Genomic DNA, 19,759 nt, shown 5'->3' with positions numbered 1-19,759 from the left:
GCAGAATTTGCCTTTTGGTAGGTACAAAGAAGAAGGGCACGAGAATGGAAAGGAACAAACAAGACAGATCTGAAGATTTATCTTGAGATGGAAAAAAATGGATATACTGAGGGCTAGGAAATGAATTCAATGCATCTTGCAAAATGCTCATGTCAAGGCAAAGAGGAAAGGACTGGCGCGTGTCTCCATCCAGCTCCTCACCAACAATCCTTTCAGTCTATGCACTTGCTGCCGGCTCCTGCCTGTTGCACAGGGAGTCCAACCAACCAGTGCGTGACACGCTACTATTTATTGCGTCAATCTAGAGCTGAGACAACTCAGCTACTGACCAGGAGCCCCCTGTGTGAGAAGCCAATTCTATCAGACCACTGAAGTGCTAAATGCACTTTTCCCCTTTCAACCCCCCAGTCATTCATACACATTTCACCATTACCGTGGAAGGTTCATGAATACACAGGTTTTTAAGCAGATGACATGCATCCTTTGTTAAAAGTGAACTCACATAACAAAAACTCAGTTTTCCGCAAGGCACCTAAACTCAGGAGCCTACATTAACCCATACAAATGCCAAGGGTTTCTGAGGTACCTAACTGCTTCTTTCTTGTAGATGACTAAGCAAAGCAGATATGTGTCTATAATGTGCAGTAGCTGAAATGAAAATCTCTTGGAGCCAGTCTCATCAGCACTGGCAAATACTCCAAATGTCAGTGAGAAGCCACAGTTAGTGCCACAGTCTTCAGAGCCAATTTTCTTCCTTCCTTTTGCCTTGGTGTTTCTCCACAGGCAAGATGGAAAAAAACCAAACAAACACCCCCAAAACCCTAACTATCTAATAAGTCATCTGTCTGAACAGGGTTGAACAAAATCCCTATGGTCATTTCTTTCTTATTTCAGTGATGATATTGTGCATATACTGTGAGAATGGAGCAGAGCAAGTTTGCTTCCTGGACAGAACTATATTGGAGTTTTATAACAAAATTTCAGCTTCCCTAGCAACTGGAGTCTTAGTCTGAAATCATGGTCCAGGAAGGCAATGCTTTGCCTGAAGGTTTTGAGACTCTGATGAGCTGCTATATGATGTAAAGGAAGAGTAAAGTTCTTTGTCAGTGAGTACACTCAGTATCCATTTGGATAAAGATGTCTAATTTCTTTGCTTGTCAAAATTGAAAGAACTTGCAATGCCCTGAGATCTCATGATCTGATTTTCCAGAAACTATTTAATTTTTATTCTTACTTTTATGTAAGTCTCTGAGGACCATACATTTTGCCCAGTCTGAAGTGCTTTACAATTTTGTCCATATGGCAATGAAAGCCTACACTCTGCTTAGCCCACTGGAGATACCTGCAGTATTGGAAGAGGGCTGTTGATCCAGACACGTATGCAGCAGAGCTTGTGAAAGAAGAACCCAGGTGGCTCCTTGTCAGCATGTGATGTTCAGAAAACAATTCCATTGTGAGACAGGTTGTGCTTTTCCGACAGAAAAAATAAAGAAAAGGAGGAGGGGTGGGAGGAAGACCAGGCCAGAACACTCTGCTAGGGCTTGAAATGACTGAAAACAGCTCAAACAAATCAGTCCTTCCCTCAGCAAATGTGAGCCACAGGAGAGCGTTGAGAAGGCTGGAAGTATCCTCAGCTGATGCGAGCTGCTCATATAGCAACCTTTATTAAAGATAGGAAATCTTTCTTCAAAAGCGAATGGAGCCCGTCAGTTCTGCAGGAGTTCCTTTATGCACTTGCTGTGCCATTCCCTTCATCTCACCTCATCAGTGAGGCTGGGGTACCAGCTAGATGGCGCGGGATGGCCTCCCAAGTCAGAACCTTCTCTAGTTTACAGGCAAGTTGGTAAGTGTCCCAATGCCAGGTCTTCACAAAGCAGTCTCACCCAGGCAGACTTTGTAAGGCGATTTCAATTTTCTGCATCTAAAATGGATAATGTGACGTGATTTCAATCAGATAAGTCTAAAACCACAGTAGTCTGAACAGAACTAAATGTAATTGCCCAACTCTTTTAAGCAGCCTCAATGAAACTCATGTTTTGGGCAGTCGCACAATTATTTTACCCGTTTGGCTAACAGGAAAGCAGAGAAATCGAGTGTCAGCTATTTTAAGATCACACAGCAGATGAATAACAGAGGCAAGAACACACTCCCAGTTCCCTGATAAAATTCTGCACAGCTTTCCTCCCCACAAACATTCAGATGAAAGTAATCAAAAGGTTACCCGTCTTCCGTACCTCTTTCTTACGTAGCAGTAGATGATAGCAAGTATCCCACTGGTCAGTATTCCTATACCAATTCCCACAGCAATGTAGCGTTCGTAAGAATTATGCGCATAGGAATTTAGTGTTAAGTGTTCACACCTCTCTCCATTATAACCTGCAAGGCACCTACAAAATAAATATACACCAAACTAAATTATACACCAAACTTCTTTTGCTTTATATTCCAGAAATACATTTTGGATTTGATCAGTTTTAAACAATTTAGAGCGAGTCTAAAGTAGGATAGGCTGCATCTAGTGCTCAGTCAGAACCTCTTCACTCCACCAAGACTACCAGTTGTCCCAGTCTATCTAGTTTAAAGCTAGCTCAAGCACTATAGTCACAGCAGCAAACACAGTCTAAACATACCCTCATCCGAGAGGGTGTGGACAAAGAGCACTGTGCTCTGCTGATCCTTAGCTGCTGTAACATCTGCCATGGCCGAAGCTGCCCAATATGGACCTAGAAAATTCTAGGTATATACCAAGATCCAGGCTTGGTATGTAAGCAGCTGCAGAAAAAGGGAGTTGCAGCTGCTTTCTTTGAAGTTCCTGCCCCCTTCACTGCACCCTGTGAAAATCTAATCATTTAACTCTAGCACCAGTTGTGACTTGAGACGCTGTCAAATCAGCGATTTAGAAAGCTGTGTATTTTCAGTCTCCGTTCCTTGGTATTACACTGGCATGGCACTACTGTCTCATTAACAGTCCTGAACCAGCACAGCACTCAAGCATGTGCCAAACTTTAAGCCTGCAAGTACTTCACTGGCACTTAGAAGTTGTGCTCTGCTAAAAAGTAGTCACATTACATTAATACTGCGTAGCAGACAAAGAAACAGCGCTACTGTTTCTACTTCTCTAAGAAGTATATTTATAAACAGTGTTCGTTACTTGCATATGGGTTTCCTCAGTTCATTGTGAAAAGCACAGAGCCCATTAATACAATAGCTGTGGTGTTCTTCAAGACAGGCTTGCATAAGCTTCAAGAGCCTCGGTTGCTCTGTGTAGTCTACTGTGAAAGGGAAAGAAATGCCATGTTATATTTGAAAAAAGTCATATATTTTGAAAATATTTTCACAATTCAAGATGGACAGACATTGACTGCAGAAAGACACTTAACACAGATTTACTGTGATATATCTTGCAAGCCAGTTCAGACACTGCTAAGCAGAATGAGCTTCTTAGACATTCCAGCATGGCTTTAGAGAAAAAACATATAAACTTTAAGTAGAGTACTTCCTCTTGAGGAGCATGTATAAGAAAGATTTTGGAAGACTGACCCCAGCATAACATCAGCATTATCCAACCTGCAATCCGTCAGAACATCAGTCCTTAGGAACATCAGGGTTTAGGATGCAATGATAGCATTGAATGAGTCTCAGTATGTTTCCCAGGCTGAATTCAAATGATGGATTAATTCCTTTTTTCTTTTCCCCATCAAAGGGCAAAAGACTACTGCATTTCTTATATTGCTGTCCCTCAGCTCTGCAGCTACAACTGAGCTATGAATGATGGGATTGCTCTCTTTATCCGGTCTGCATGGTCTAACATTAGCTGAGTGCTCAGTTATGTTTATAAGCACCCAAAATTCCCCAAATGGTCTCCCCATCCGAAAGCAAGCAGCTCCATGACTATTCAGTTTCTAAAACTGGACAAAATCATATGCCTCCAAGTCAGTAAGCATGTTACTGCTTTGAAAGCACAGAAAAATGACTAGCTTATTCCCAATCACAAAAGCTGAAATGAGAATAAAAGAAAAGTCAAAAGTGTTCTTTGGGATCTTAGATCAGTGTTATCTACTGATAGAGCAGAGCCTGAGTCCAGGAGTGATGTATCCTGGGGTGCGGAAGAAGTGCAGAGCCAAGCATCAATGTGTCACGGGAGCAGGGGTGGGGCAAACAAAGCGAAAGCTCAAAAGCTTCCCAGTCAAAGGAGTATCTGTTTGAACTGGTCTCTCTCCCCAGTTAGAGTAATCACTGATGGGGTGGAGTGTCCAAGCAATGCCTTACTATTTCAGGGGCCTGTTTTAGTGATGTCTAGAGGTGATTTCTTAACTGAGTGTATGTCAACATCAGCTTTCAGTTATGACCACAAGAAAAATAGTATCTGGCAGGAAGGTGACAATATCTGCTCAGAGTGACTAAACAATAGTGCAGTGAGCAGAAACCTTCCTTTCTGAGTAAGCACTGAATCAAGGTTCAGAGATACTAAGCTGATGGAATGACTGTCAGAGATGTAAGCCTCAGGCTGTCCTGGCCTGCTGTGGTCAACTCAAGACCCCATTACACATTTCTCAGGAGGAACAACATCAATCCCCCAATTTCCTGACCAAATTCCAGTTGGAGTCATTTCATGGCAGGAGTTCCCCTGTGTGTTCAAGTAGGCAAGCTTTTCTTCTTCCTATATGCAAACTGCTTCAAAGAGTTGACAAGTGATGGTAACAGCTACTCTACTCTAAACCCATATGCCTGCATTTTAGGGCGCTTCACAAGTCCATCTGTGAATCAAATGGTTTGGACACATAAGAGGTTTGAGGCTATCACCATTACTCAGATCACACAATATTACTTTGAAAGCAGCGTGCTCTAAAATGTCTCTGAGAGATAAATCACACCCCCAACTTGTGAAGGGACATAGAGAGAATGAGAAACAACTCAAGTCCTCTTCCTGCAAAGAGTATGTGGGCTTACTCCTCTTTCTCAGGAAAAGCTACTGAGGTAGAAAAACATGCCTTCGTTTAAAAGAGAACTTCTTTAGGCTGAGAAAAAAGTTTACAAGTTCCTCTTCACCCTGTGGAAAAGGCAGCCCTAAACCTGGTAACATAATGCTACACACAGTCTTGGTTTAATAATGCAGCCACAATTTTGGTTATTAATCAAGTGGCAATATATATACACTGAAGGATGTGCTGAGACTTAGGCCCCATCTCTAGAACACACTGCAATGCAGCACAGAAATGCCTCAAACAGCTCGCAAACCAGAATTTCATGCAGCATCTCCCAACTCAGCTCTACGCTACCACTGCTAGATTGCCCCCAGATGCTGAAACCAGCGCAATATCTCTACTCCAAAAAGCCCTGCATTGGGCAGACACACCCTTAGCCTTGAATCATGTACTCCGCACGGAAAGGAGTCAGAGCTACGTACACACGAGCTCTAGCATCAAGCTCTGGCACTCTTGTGGCTGACTCAGGAACACTGCAGACAAGCTCAGGAGACAGAGCTCTGCAGACACCAGCTTCAGAAAATGGGACACAGCACATTTATACTTCCCTACGCCTCTCTTCAAACACTCATGCACCAACGGATCAGCATCACAATTTTAGCACAATGGAGGGCAAACGTTGTACTACACAACAGCAAAACATAAGCATTAAACATAACCTTTTATTGTGTATTTCCTACCACTCTGTTGTATGTACTACTCTTCTGCTGGGTCCTGAGAAGAGTTCTACTGGGCAGTTGAATATTTCACTGATTTCTGCCATAAGGGGAAAAAAAAAATAAGTGAGGAATGTACAAATTTACATGTCAAAAAGCATGGACTCCCCAGCAACCTCTATCCAGGCCTCAGCCAAATGTATTTGCACTGCCAAAACATCCCTTCTGCTTCGGTTTTGATTTACTCCACTTCTGCCGTCAGAGGGCAGCATTTCACCTACCTACTTCTAGAGGAAAATTTGCTTTGAGTAAGTATGCAAGACTTCTTCCCCTGAGTATCATCAAAACTAATATTGCCATTTGAAACCAAGGTCAGCCTGGAATAGAAGCCTGCCTAGAAAGCGTTTGAAACAAACACCTTGCCATGCCGGCCTCAACTGAACAATACATTCCTCCTTCACTGTCGGGAGTGAGACTTTGTCCAGCGTGGGCTGCAAGGTCAGATCTGAAATGAACACGCAAGAATTTTAGGTGCTAAGTATTTTGACACTGCAAAAGTAGAAATAATTGTCTTTAAAAGAACGATGAGTCTCAAAAACAAAGATTTTCTATCTAACCCATTCCAAAACATAAGGCTAATTCATACCACATTATCCACCTAGATACTAAATAAGCTGTTGAATAAACACATCCATGTGCCCTTTCAAGTCACGTGAGGGGAAAAAAAGGCATGCTGTGTAAGCACTTGACAGTCGCCTGCAACTGAGTCATTCAAACAGATACACTTGGCAAGATCTGACATGAGATCAAAACGACAGGCACTTGGAAACCTGGGCACGTAGAACTGACAGACTAGAGACAAAACGAGTAAGCCATTAACACCATGACAGCTCAGCGTTCAAGCATGGTGTGTTGGGGAGGAACAGGAGAGTCAGAAAGGGGAGGGAAGGGGTCAGCCCCAATTCAGGACTGCTGTTACAGGCCACATGGAGGAAGTAGCTCATGGCAATGAACGGATGGCATTTTTCTGCAGTAAAACTAAGGCTTCCCAGTCTTCCCAACTCCTACCTGACCGTCTCACTGCAAATACCTCCCTTCAGCAGGAACTATGCCTTCTCTTTAGCAGAAACCATTTCTCAGGTTCTTGATCTGTGCCTTGTCAGCCCCCTTCAGGCATCCTTTCCCCCAGCTGACTACACAGCCTAACGTTACCCTACCTCAGCACCAGACACAAGTAAAGCCTGTACAACACAAAGTAAGGGAACAGAAGATGATCCAGGAGATGGGAGGCAAATGGATTTACTGTTCACTGACCAGAAATGAACAGTTTTCCATAAACTGCACCTCAGTCCCCAGAGGACTTGCAATTCCACAAAAAAATGCCAGTTCCTCCAGTGATACTTACTTGGGAATTAGTTTTCTCAGAATCCAATATTACTGAACTTTGATTACAAATTACAACTTATTATACACCTCACTGGTATAGAAATAGAAGCAACAAAAACAGGTTATAGTGATACAGCCACTTTCTTTGGTGACTCTCTATGCTTTTTTTTTTTTTTTTAATCTTCTTTCTGGAAATGCTGTTTCCTCTCTTTTCAATGGCTGCTTAAAAGGTCTGCCTACACATACCTTTAACAGACTGCGCAAGTGTATGCTTGAATGGGTCTGAATTTGTGTTGCTACCTCTGACTCAGCTAAAAGTACAGGCATCTAGCTGATAGCGCAGCTAGCGTAATTGCAGATGGGACAACTGCAGACCTAGTTGTGTTCACGTAAACAAACCTCTTATTTGTTCAAACATGATGTATAACTCCTGATTCTAAATACAATACAAACAGGCTACTTAAGGAGTCACAACATACATTTCTACTTTGTTATATCACTATTTGCTCTGTATGTAACTCTGGAAGAACCACGTTACAGATAAATCCACTAAGCCAGACCACAAGTCTTGGGCTAATAAATCAAACTACTGCACTGCAAAATGATGATCTTTGACTTTACACTTATATATGTGTACATATATATGTGTATATATACATATATATGAAGGTATCTGTGACACTATACCACTAGGACAAACTACAGACAGAAAAAAGAGAGCAGTAGTTTGACTTGTTTTGAATTATGAGAAAAATAAAAAGCTTATGTATCTACTAAAAAAGCTTCTAAGACATCCTGAGATGACTTACAATTAACACAAGATGATTTGTATGCATGTTTATATTCTTTCAAAAGTACAAAGACGTTAATAAGTATCACGGTTAAAATCCTTTCCTCCTTTACTGACCTGCCAAAACCTCAGTTCCAGATTGCACTGTTCTCCAGAAAGTAATGACATCACTAGCACCTGAAGTAACATTGAAAATGCAGCTTGCAGGATAAACACAGCGCTCTGGTCTCAGATCTTGGCAAGTAAATAGCTTGAGTTCACATTTCAGTCAGAAAAGAAAAAGAAAGAAAAGAGAGAGCTAGCACGCTGAGAAGAGCTGTGGAAGCTTTGATAGTCGAAAGCAAAACTGCAACAAATGAAGAAACTACTCAATAACAGTAATGAGAGGCATAATTTCAAATTACATTTGCTGCATTCTCACTTGAGCGCAGAAAGATTCAGACTAAAGAGAGTCAACAGTCAGAAAGCAAGCGCTAGTTCAAAGTAACAAGAATGACCATCAAAAGTGCAGAGAACCTACCCCAAGTAGCCCTAAAATACCTTTTTCCAGTATGACTGGGTTTGGGCAAGCGGCTCTTTAGCTGCTGAGTGCTGAGCCTACTCCAGCTTTGTGACAGCTGTTACCTCAGAGAGATTTTCAAGGCTCCATGAAAAAAACTGCTCATCTCACAAATACAACAAACGCCACAATTGAACACTGTCTACATGGCAGAAGCATTATGGCAGTTATCATCAAAATAAAATCTCTTACTTTTTTCAGCGACAATAGAGACAAACATAACAAAAAAAGAAATACCTTCAGTGCTGGTTTTTGTCCAGTTATTCCATAATTCTGTGCTAAGGGATGAAATGGTAATAGCTGACTCTTCACTCAGTGCCCCCATTGCTGTATAATGCAAATAGATGCTTACTGTAATAGAAAAACTCAGCATGTCTATTCAAGGTTCATTTCACCCAGAAAACATGTACCCCCTTAATACAATTCTGATGTAATGCAGCAAAACAGTAACAGTTCTTTTTGCAGTGTTCTCACCTCAAACCTGCTTTTGTCACAGCATAATTACAACTGTGGAGAAACAAACTGCCATTTGCAGAGTTCCAAAATACATATCCATTCTGTTCTCAATTCTACTACCTTATGCAATTTATGACACAGGTACCTGTAATGTATTACAGACAACTTTACACCTACTTGCTGGTCAAAGTAGTTTCTTTTAAAAGAATCTAAATTATACCCTATCAGTTAAAATTTCATCCAGGCTTAAAATTACTCAAGTAATTCAGCTTTTTAATGTCTTCACATCTGTTTTCCCACCCTCTTCCCTGCTTATTTCAGAAGGAGTGAACTACTGTTCAAGAAAGCCTTGTATTGACATGGAAAAACCTCCTCCAAACCTACCTTTCAGCAAAATATAGATTAGCATTCCAAATGCCATTGCAAGCAGCTGCTTTAGCACCTTCTCAGCTCTTCTTTCCAGATGAATGGTTTGCTCTGCTTATCTGCGCTCCTGTGTTTTCTCTTGCACTTATATACCATGAAGCGTCATCTGCTGTTCTCACCAATCAAAAAAAGGTGCATCTGGCAACAACCTCAAGCCTCGAGGCAACCACACATTTACTCAGGAAACTGCTATTATCTAGCAATAGGATCAGGTTTTCTTTTGAAACCCTAGTTTCCTATTACCTGTGGGCATAATCGTGCATGCAAAGATAGTTTTAAGGAGACCTAGTATTTGCCAGAGCACATCCACAGAAAACAGCAAAACAGAAGTTAGCAAAAACCAAAAGTGATGTATTACAGTGAATGTCATCTTTCTTTCCCTGAGCAATGCAGGTCTTACATTACTTCTAGAAGGACTATCAGCAATCAGGATGCTACTATGGAGCTGAGGGTCCAAGGACCAGCCCCCATTTTGCTCAGGTTCCTTCCTTGGCCCTCCCCGTACTTCACTTCCCTGCCACCCAAAAGAGGAACTGCGAGAACAGCTAGCACAAAGAATAGGAAGTGATCAGACAAAGATAATGGGCCATGTTCTCCATCGGTGACTGCCAGCAAGAGGCCTTTGATTCCAGGCTCTGGAGAGCCCGAGGGGCAAGCTAACCACTTTTCATTCAGACTTCCCGTGCACACAACAGCTGAAGCAAGGTAGGCTACCAACCCTGTGCAAGGCCTGGGATCGCTGGCTGGAGCTGTGTGCGGCTGTGCAGGGCAGAAGCTGAGAGCTGGCAAAGCATGGGCGCTGAGAGAGAACCAAGAGAGAACGCTGGCTGAAAAAGCATTGAAGGAAATTATGAGCAAGAAAACTGCTGCCTCCTATATTAAGGGATCCATTCATTACTGCTGTCACTACACTGCCATCAGAGTTCATCCCTACTTTCTAAAGGAAGTTGGTATGCATAATTAAAACAATCATACTTATATATTAATTTCTTTGCAGCTGTAAGATATACTTGACATATATCATCCATCTTTTTTTACATTAAATCACCCTTCAGAGCCCCAAATACTGTCTAACTTTCTTGGTCACAGGCAACTTGGAACAAGTGAAATGGTCCCTCCAAAGGGTACTGAGGTAGCCAGATATACTAGAGCAGATCATCAGAAAGGCTCAGTTCAGTAACATACAAACTTAGCAACAACCCCAACATTTTCAACTCTCACCCAAGCAAAGTTAGTAACTYCACCCCAGCAACAGCCTTCATTTTTCAACGGTGAGCTCCAGGCAGTAAAAACATTTCACAACGTATTTATTTTTTTAAGCAAAATCTTCTGATAGATGCTCTAAAAACTGGTTAGCTCAATTTATCCCTCTACGCTCTATTCTCCTCAGTGATCTAACCACTTCACAGCTTCAGGAAAAAACACAAGCTAGTTATGCACATTTTAATTAAGCGTTCTCCTGTTCATGGACTGCATTCCAGAAGGCTTTTCCCTTCCTTAGGTAGCCTGAATTGCAGCGTGCCGGCACCCTGATGGTGTGCAGCTTCTGTACTCTCCACATTGACAGCAATGTTCATGCCTACCTGGATAACCTCTGCTATCAGTCCCAAGCAGGGAGTAAATCACATGAGCCCTGCTTTCAACACACATAAATACACAATGGGAACTTAATCCTACTTGAATCCAAGAGATGGCTTCACCATTAGGCAATAGAGCTGGGTGCGGTATGCCTGTGAGAATGGTTCAGTGGATGAGGCTGTGCCACCATCTGCCACAGAGCATTCATGCCTGCATCAGACCTCACCAGGCTCCAGCACATGAGCATGCTTTTCGGGCTGGTGACGGGCCATTCCCTCCGGATGCCACAACGAAGAGCACATTCACACAGAGGTATCCATCAGCTCTGAACATAGCATGCAGCCGAGTGAAACCTCCATCTCACTACCTTTGTGCAATGCTAACTCACCCATGAGGGCTGAAAAGAGAAAAAGAGCCGAAGATGCACAATAAACTGTTTGCAGGATATGGAGGAGACCAGCTCATTCAAGTGACATAAGCAAAATGTCATCAATGGTTATTCTGCCAAAAATGCAGAGAATACTTTAGTTAAAACAAGCAAAATGAACATGAATCTAGGACAGCAACATAAATAGCTGGAAAAAAAAGGTAATGACCGACTAGCAAAAGAACTCCATCACTCCACTCTTAACAAAGTAATTCAAAAAAACTCCCTGTATTAACACATTTCTAACAAAAAGTTTAGCATAACAGTGATCAAGTTTTATTCCTCCTTAGTCACCAACAGATTGACCATTTAGTGTATTATCTTCATATGCCTTGATCCTGCTAACATTTATACCACTACTTAAATTTAAACACATAAGCAAGCATCTGCAAGATTGGGCCCATATATTTAGAAATGATTCTGTCAATCTCTTCTGCAAAATCTGCATTAAACAAAACTCTAAAAAAGACCATCAGAAGAACAATCAGTACAGAAGCAATGCTCCATCTTTTTTATTGTAGCAAGCACATTTTTTTTTGTTGAATGGAAGAAGTATGTAGCCACACTTCATTTTTCTTCCTTTCAGGCAATCTATAATCTACTGGCAAACACCAAAGGCTTTTGTTAAAACAAATCAAGGTTATCCCAACAGAGATAAAAATTTGAAAGTAATGGYCCAACCTGACTCCCACTAACTTCAGTGGGAACTGAAGTAGGTCCTTCATGTTAATAGTGCATACACTCTGTCAGACAGGCTTTTTACCAGTAACTCCACTCCAACTTTTATATTGCATTAGACCATTCTAGATCCACCTTTGGAACTAAATGCTTAGGTGAAAAAAAAAAAAAGTTGATGATCATCCATCTCCCATTTATTTTCCCAGTTTTTATTTTCTTTTTAGAGCAGGCATCTTCTTATCCCCACACAGTCCTCTGTAAGCAGCAGAACAATGAGGCCGAGGACTCACAGGACCCAGTCTTCCAACAGGAACTAAGAACACTTAATGTGGTCTCAGAAGATAAGAGAGTACATGACTTAAAACTCCAATACAAACATTTAAACCTGGATCAACTCTTGCTTTTTTCTTTTCTTTTTTATATGTAATATACTTCCATAGTAGTTGTAACTACATTCTAATTAATAAAGGTCCTGATCCTGCTCAGTTATCTATTCACAGCTTTTTTGGTGGGATAAGGGCAACATACACTAGCACATTTTGTCAGTCATAAATCTGGATATTGAAAGAACAGTTCTGGCCTCAGTTCTAGCCACTTATTCACGCATACCTCTTGTATACATTTAAGGTCAGAATTTAGTCCATGATGTTTAAGCTTACGTGACCATTTTAAAATGCATACCGAACATCTGTCTTCATGTCAACATTACTGCCTTGCAGTTGAAACACAGTTTTTCATTCCTTACAGATTGAAGATTTCTACTGTTAAGTGTTTTCCAAGGGATTAAAAATTCCACATTAYACCCAAGACTGCTTCATGACTGAGGAACCCAAATCATATTTTCTAAAGAAACCTAGCATGTTGAAATCTAGTTTTCACACAGCTCGATCAACATTGAGGGTCCCAAGGGCTTAAACCATTTTGTAAATTGCACCCCAGYCCCAGATACACGTGTATATTTGTAAATCATGCTTTGTTCTTCATTTTCACACACATAGCTGACCAACAATTACATATCTGCAAAGGCTGCATTCTCTGATTCATTTTTGCTCACAATAAATCAGTAGGAGGTAACACAAAGTATTTCAACATTTTGTAAACCATCAGGTTCAATATACTTTACATGAAAAAATAAATACAATGTAGAAATAAATATCTTTGTTGTAAAAAATAAATGTTTTGTGTATCAATAAATAGAACAACTTGGATTCTTCTTCCAAGGTAGCCAGCTTGCTCTAGTAAATGAGCTTTTTAGCAACTATGAGTGTGTTCTTCAGAAGCATTGCAACAGTCATAGGTCCTACCCCTCCTGGCACTGGAGTGATAAAGCCAGCTTTCTTCTTCACTTCTAAGAGAAAAGAGAAAAAGGTATTGACTGAGAATGTTTCCAAAAAACTTCTTTTCTCCTTCAGTTGCCCATGTATGCCTAACTGTCCACAAGCATAAAGGACTATGAGTTGGAAAGTACTGGAGAACACAAGACAAGTGTATTACAKCCATGGCAGTTTCAGGATACAGTCAGGACCAGGACTGCAAGGTAGCGTTCCTCATTTGAATGTTATTACCAGTGGGTTAGTTTCAGGGCATGGTTTCACGGTCTGATCCACTTGCAGGTGGCTATCCTTTCCTCGTGAGAGCATACATGTTCACACAGCCTGTGGTCAGCCAGATCCAAAGTTAATCCCACTGGACTGTTTTGGTAAGGGGCAGTTTTCAACTTCTTGACCTGGCTGATCAGATGGCTGTAGGAATGCTTGAGCGACACACAGGCAGGACTGTCGTAAGGGGGCAATACAGACTTGCTTCACCATATGCCAACTGTACTACCACACCTAYGGTAACCAGGAAAGCTATGAAAGCTGGGGATCTCATTCAGAAAGTAAAAAGACAAACCCCAAAGCTGTGTGTATTCTGGAAGAGCAGCATTAAGAGCAGGTAACTACCACTTTAACTACCYAAACTAACAGCACAGCATCAGCAACAGTCAAGCCACCTCTTCAGCCTGTTTTCCTCCCTCTGGCTTGCAGCTTCTAACAAAGATATTCAGCAATCAGAGAACTGCAGTGGGAAAAAGCACATTTTCCTGGCTGACTTGTTTTCTGCTTCAGTCTGGACAAACAGCAAAAGACAAGAGTTGTGTCTGAGGAAAAACAGATTCTAGTGAAAAAATTTGATTTTGATCTTCAGTCATAAATATTCAGTCCCTCCAGAGAAGGCTRTCTTTATATGCCTGGCTAGATCTCACTCAGTCAGTATCTTTTCCTTCCAGAATATTCGTTTCAGATAAAAGTAATTACATCTCCAAATCTGTTTTGGGACCTTCCCTCTCATGAGCCCATAGAGGGAAACCCTTTCACTGGAAGCCCCCTGAGGCATGCAGGTTTGAACACAAGCTTTACCCTGAGATACACCAACTGCATCTTTGTCCAGAGTGAAACTTCTCCCCCAGGCAAGGGAAATCTTTTTTTCTGGCCCTTTGCATAAAGTTTCTTTAGATTCTGCTGGTGTTTACCTGTGTTACTACGACACCTATACTGAATTTGGATCTGGAGGCACAGATCTTACTGAAATTTCAAATCAAGGAAAACTCTACAAAGTAAGTTAGCCCCGAACATGTACTATGTCAGACTATCCACAGTAAGAGTATACCTTGAATACTCATGTCAAGTACTAAGAGATCAGTATGTAGGGAATGTTTAAAAAAAAAAAAAGTAGAAAAAAAAGGAAAAAAGTAGGAAAAAAGGATTTAAGGTTACACCTGTCTAATTAACTTCTTTGTACTAGGAATTAATATAATGAAGCAATAAATCATGACTTGATATTTGTATCTATTATGCAAAATAGAATCAACTGGAATTTCAGGTTACCTGTAAAAGAACCACATGTAACTGGCTGGGAATTCGTCACATGATAAAATGTAATGAGCAGTTATTTGCTAATAAAGGTTATTCTAAATGGCACATTACTAACCAGGTTACTACAGAGTTTTCTGTAAAATGCCACTGTGAGAGATATTTTTGTTTGCTTGGAAATAGTTTCCTCACCCCACTCACCCTACTTGTTGCCACAAAGTATATGAAATGAAGTGGGGGAGGCAGGTGCAAATTTGCAATGTAGCTGAACCCTACAGTGTGCATTACTATTTTCAAAACACCATTTTTAAAAGGGCACACACACACATAGAGGAAAAAAATGAGCAAGCATAAATGTGGCACAAGCACATGTATTTCCACACAGATCACTACAAAGTTCAATCTATACCTGACCATGAGAAGTGATCAACAGCTGGAATATTAGGCAGCTTGATTTTTGAACAAACAAGATTCTTGTCATTACTTTAAGTATATTCATCTTGCATGGATGTGGTGCTTTACTGTTAAGAATAATTAGTTTTACAAAAAGAACTATTAAAAGAGAATTTGAAAAGCTGGATATTGTTTTACTACACAGAACAATTATTAGATTCTAGGGGTTTTTAATGGAATGCAAAGCATCTCCAAACTCCAACAAAGGGGCCTAATAACTGCATTCACAGAAGTTAACAGCAAATATCTCACTGAACTGAGCAGTAGAAGATTAGGTCTCATTGAGGGGGGCTGGTAATTATGGCTGGGAGGGTTTTAATTACTCAGTTGACTGGTATCACCAGATATGCTGTTAAAATATTTGGAAAGGTAAACAAATCACAATGTGGGGTTTTTTACATTTAAATGGTAACTATGAATTAAGATCTCACATGGCAGTTATTCTTAATATTCTCAACCCAAATAATTTGTCTTCTTATTAGTTATACTAGTTTGAACTACCTACCATTTGAGATTGGTGTTTATGGTTAATATAGTCACTACAAATTCCCAGGTGAATGTCTTAATTACTGAAATGTACCCACATCTGAAGTAAAAACCATAATAATTAACATACTAAAATATTTTAGGCATTTTAAATGGAAGTAAGTTTGTTTCCATGGCAGTATTTCATGCTAAATAAAGCCTTCTAACGAATACCATCTACGACTTCCATTGCCTCTACTACTAGCAACTGTACTCAGAAGTAGACACACAGCGTACTGTTTTCACAAGCTGTCGGGAAATTTCTCTACCCATACTCTATCATTATGGAAATCATCGTGGGTCAGCATGGCAGAACCCATATTTTGTATCAGTTAGCATACAATGACCTGGATAGTTTATTTGCAAAAAGTTATCTAGGGTCCAGATTTTTAAATGAACAACAGGCATCTAAGTAGGGGAACTACCATTGGATAAATCTCTGTCTATAATAGAAAATACGGATACAGTGAATGCAATTTTCCAAGATGAATGCCAGTGACCAAAGGGGAAAAAAACCCATCTGGCCCTCAAGAACATAAAGAGATTTTCCTTTCCTTGTGCAGTGTAATAGGCTAAGCACAGTTCTAGGACAGCACTCCAGCGTGACAGATCTCATGATGGAAAATAAGGTGTTGCACTATCAGTTCCTTTAGAAGATCTCACTTATGCTTCTCAGCAATGTAAGTATCTTTGTCCTTAGCTTTAACTTGGGTTTCTGGAGACACATCTAGTTGGCCCTGGCATTTCTCCGACTATCTAGAAAGTGTTAGTATACAAGTTAGGTGCCTATGGGGGAGGAGATGCTATTTTGCAGCATCTTTAGAACCTTAAAATCTTCCTTTGATTCTTCAGAAGAAATGAAATATAATTATTTCCTTGAAAAACAGGATCCACTGCTTTGCAAACAGCCTTCATTCCTACGTTCCTTTAAAGCTAAGGACATCAGACACCTAATAGGGTTAATCACACAAACTAAGGGCAAGTCTCAACCTGAAAGCAGTTCTGGGTCTTGTGTATTTGCATTAACTGATGCAGAATAATTCCTGCCTAAGCACTGTTTTCACACAACTTTATTAGTCCCTGTAAAGCTGCTTTGGAATCACTGCATCCATGCAGCACTGCATAAGTGCTAATCACATGTTCAACAAACACAGCAGATATCCCATGCTGGGCTGCTCTGCTCTGCATGTTCTGGGATTTTTCTCACTATGCACTGCGAGATGCTACTACCAGCCAACACCTCCCTAATTTCTCCCAGTTCCTTTTTTTGATAGTATTACCCCTCTTGCTCTTATTGAGGTAATTTTAAAAGCATTGTGAATGAAACGCAAGGAAATATGGGCCAGTACTCCAATCCTCATAGAGCTTTCCTCCAACAGGCTGCTGCAAATAAATCTTTCCTTGTCCTGTACCTCTAGAAGCCAGACAACAGAAACATCTCGGGGACAAAAATGAAACAGAAAGTTACGCAGAACAGCTACTTTCACATTCAGCTAATTAGCACAGACAGGTGGATGGGATATTGCCATAGCTTTTGGACAATGAGCAGTGGCAGCAGAAATTCAAGATACCAAAGATTAATTCCTTAAACACCTGCATGAAATACTCCTCTGTGAAGAACTACCTAGAATTCTCAGTCCAGAACCTGGCTGCCACCAGTCAGCTATTAGTCAGTCTACCCTTCTGAGAGCCACAACCTAAAACCAGCACTCCTATTTAGCAAGCTATTCTTCCTATTTAGCTAACCATCCTTCTACAACTCTCCTTAGCTCAGACATCCAGCCAATCCAGCCATTGCAATAGGTAGTCTAAATGAGAAGGAAGCGAAGCATGCTAGGATTTCGAAATATGCAAAGTGAATAGAAAGCTTTCAAAACTTGCAAACTAAAAACTTTTCTTTTGTTAGCAGAGCATAACAATAGGAATGATTCCTCTGATTTTTGTTTAGCAACAATGTGCAGCAATAGTGAAAGCAGTTGGAACATCTACATTCTGTTTTCATGACTGCTGTTGGGATAAGCTGTACAGGGAAATAGTTTGGAAAGGATTCAGAGGTCTGAAAAGAAAGCAACAGCCTGGAAAGGTAACACAACAGAAGCAAGGCAGCAGCAAACAGCCGTCAGAAGCAACTGTTGTTACAAAGCTTGGATTAAATATTTGTGTCCTGCAGTCTGTAGGGAAGATGCAATTTACGGCACCAGCACCATTTCCACTAAGAAGTTGTCTCAGAAGATATTCATGGTGAATCTCTTCAATTGCACACCTGCACATACTTGAAGGAACTTGTCTACTTACCCGACTCCTTTGTATTAGTCCTGTAGCTGTTCAGTACAAGATATATTTCCCATTTTTCATTAAACCAATACATTAATTTTGGTACAGGTAATCTGTCCAGAAGTGATCTGTGATTCTTGTCCATTCTCTCCTTAATAGTATCCAACACAAAATTCCCTGCATTCATTATGCACAGTCATCCCTCATTGAAAGGAAATTCCTAATACATGCCCATTGCCCTTGACCACACTCGTCATTTTGCTGAGGCACCCTCTTCTGCTGTTCAGTGTTGGAAACCTCTCTCTGCTCCTGGTAGCACCCATTCTCCAGAGTCTCTTTTATACTCCCTAGTTTGTGCAAAATACCAACAAGGTAAAGAATTCTCATTTGTAAAACACTCCATTAATACCACATCATGTATGAAATTTAAAGTCAATTTTTTTTAAATATAAAGTTTTTTTTTTTCCTATATAGGTATGTAATAAAGGCATAAACCTGGAAAACCAACTTTACTACCCGCTTTGTCAGATATGGGAAGAATCAAATTCATAGAAGTCTAGGCAGCAAAAGCTCTCTTGCTCCTTAAAATGAACCACACTACATTTCTGTACACGGTGGTTTTATGGGCCTTTCTAGTTCAGTTTCATTTAATATTAGTGAAATTTATTTTTGAGAACATTTTTGCCCTATGCCAGGAAGACATGTGGATCCCATAAAGAACACGACACAATTCTGCAATAACACCACCTACGGAAAGCCCCTCATAAGCTGCCAAAATTGCAACAGGAATTGGAGCTAAAGTCCAGAAGCTCCTTCCTCATTGCATTACAAGCCTCCATGACCATGTCTCCACGAGTCTTATAAATCTAATCAGCTACTACCAAGAGCAGGATCACTTATGGGTGATGCCAGTGTACTTGGCCATCAGACTGAAGAAAACCTTCGAGTTGGTTCTTGGTGCACAGCTCAAGGAGGAGCTGTGAATCCAGAGCTCCTGGAAAATGGCCCCTGCCACCTTGCAGGCGTATTACAACCMCTGGGCAGGTACTGGGGCAAGGGCAGCGCAGAGGCAAGCAGCTCTCCGCCGAGTCCCCTCCGTAACAAAGGTTAGCTACTACACCGGTGCCTTACTACCYGGCTCTACCAGTCACTCCTGGAAATGGTGCTCCGCCCAATAAAGCCGTTCTGGTTAAAGGCTCTCTGTAAGTTGCTGCTTTATTTCATGCTCCTGGTCCTTTTAGCCCTCCTCCCCCCTTAGCTTTATTGCTGTGGCAACAGAATCCTATAAAACAGGGCCAAGTACACCCATGCGCGTATTATCCTGTTTGTAAAAAAACATTTTCTTCCTTTTTGTGACTGAAACTTGCTGCCTGGAAGTAACTTAAAAAATGTTGCTGGCAGTAGTCTAAGGACGACACCACTTCATCCTACCTTCTGTGGCTCCCAGAAGTTACAGGACTCCCCTCTCTGGATCATGTATTTTGGCAAATTCCCAATATAAATAGGGGCACACTCAACATACTGTGCTGGTTATTTATGGGGAGGTGCATATTCAGTCTGAGGCATCCTAGCAATATCACACTTGGTACCTCAGGGCTTCACAGCTGACTTCCACATGCACAATGTTTTTTGTCTTGTACTTTTAGATATCTTGGAAGTCCACATGTAGCTAGTCTCAAATACTCCTATTTTTTTTTTAATGTGGAAAAAGCTT

At 40.9% G+C, this 19,759-nt stretch overlaps 2 protein-coding genes across 2 annotated transcripts in view; both read right to left on the bottom strand.

The window, feature by feature from the left end:
• Positions 1-350: 350 nt before the first annotated feature.
• EPGN (epithelial mitogen) lies at positions 351-9,643 on the bottom strand. The gene is made up of 5 exons (XM_026090156.1): positions 9,217-9,643; positions 8,614-8,703; positions 3,152-3,272; positions 2,235-2,387; positions 351-1,921 (listed from the first exon to the last, which is right to left on the bottom strand). The coding sequence occupies exons 1-5, from the start codon at positions 9,251-9,253 to the stop codon at positions 1,867-1,869; spliced, it is 456 nt and encodes a 151-aa protein (XP_025945941.1). The 5' UTR covers positions 9,254-9,643; the 3' UTR covers positions 351-1,866.
• Positions 9,644-11,741: 2,098 nt separating this feature from the next.
• MTHFD2L (methylenetetrahydrofolate dehydrogenase (NADP+ dependent) 2 like) overlaps positions 11,742-19,759 on the bottom strand; it is a 33,566-nt gene continuing 25,548 nt past the window's right edge. Inside the window, exon 8 of the mRNA XM_026090155.1 lies at positions 11,742-13,289. Coding sequence (XP_025945940.1) covers positions 13,177-13,289 — 113 coding nt within the window. The 3' untranslated portion in view covers positions 11,742-13,176. The remainder of the gene's footprint in view (positions 13,290-19,759) is intronic.

The sequence above is a fragment of the Apteryx rowi genome, unplaced genomic scaffold (assembly GCF_003343035.1).
Source record: "Apteryx rowi isolate R43461 unplaced genomic scaffold, aptRow1 scaffold_85, whole genome shotgun sequence".
Taxonomy (NCBI): domain Eukaryota; kingdom Metazoa; phylum Chordata; class Aves; order Apterygiformes; family Apterygidae; genus Apteryx; species Apteryx rowi.
Note: the sequence above shows the minus strand (reverse complement) of the source record. Positions and strands in the feature narration are given on the sequence as shown.

Bases quoted from the DNA above. Each gene is read 5' to 3' on its own strand.
- EPGN (XM_026090156.1), bottom strand. From the start codon at position 9,253: ATGGCATTTGGAATGCTAATCTATATTTTGCTGAAAG. The intron at 2,388-3,151 runs GTAACGAACACT...TTTATTTTGTAG, and splicing joins CTGAGGAAACCCATATGCAA to GTGCCTTGCAGGTTATAATG. The intron at 1,922-2,234 runs GTACGGAAGACG...TATCCATTTTAG, and splicing joins TACTGCTACGTAAGAAAGAG to ATGCAGAAAATTGAAATCGC.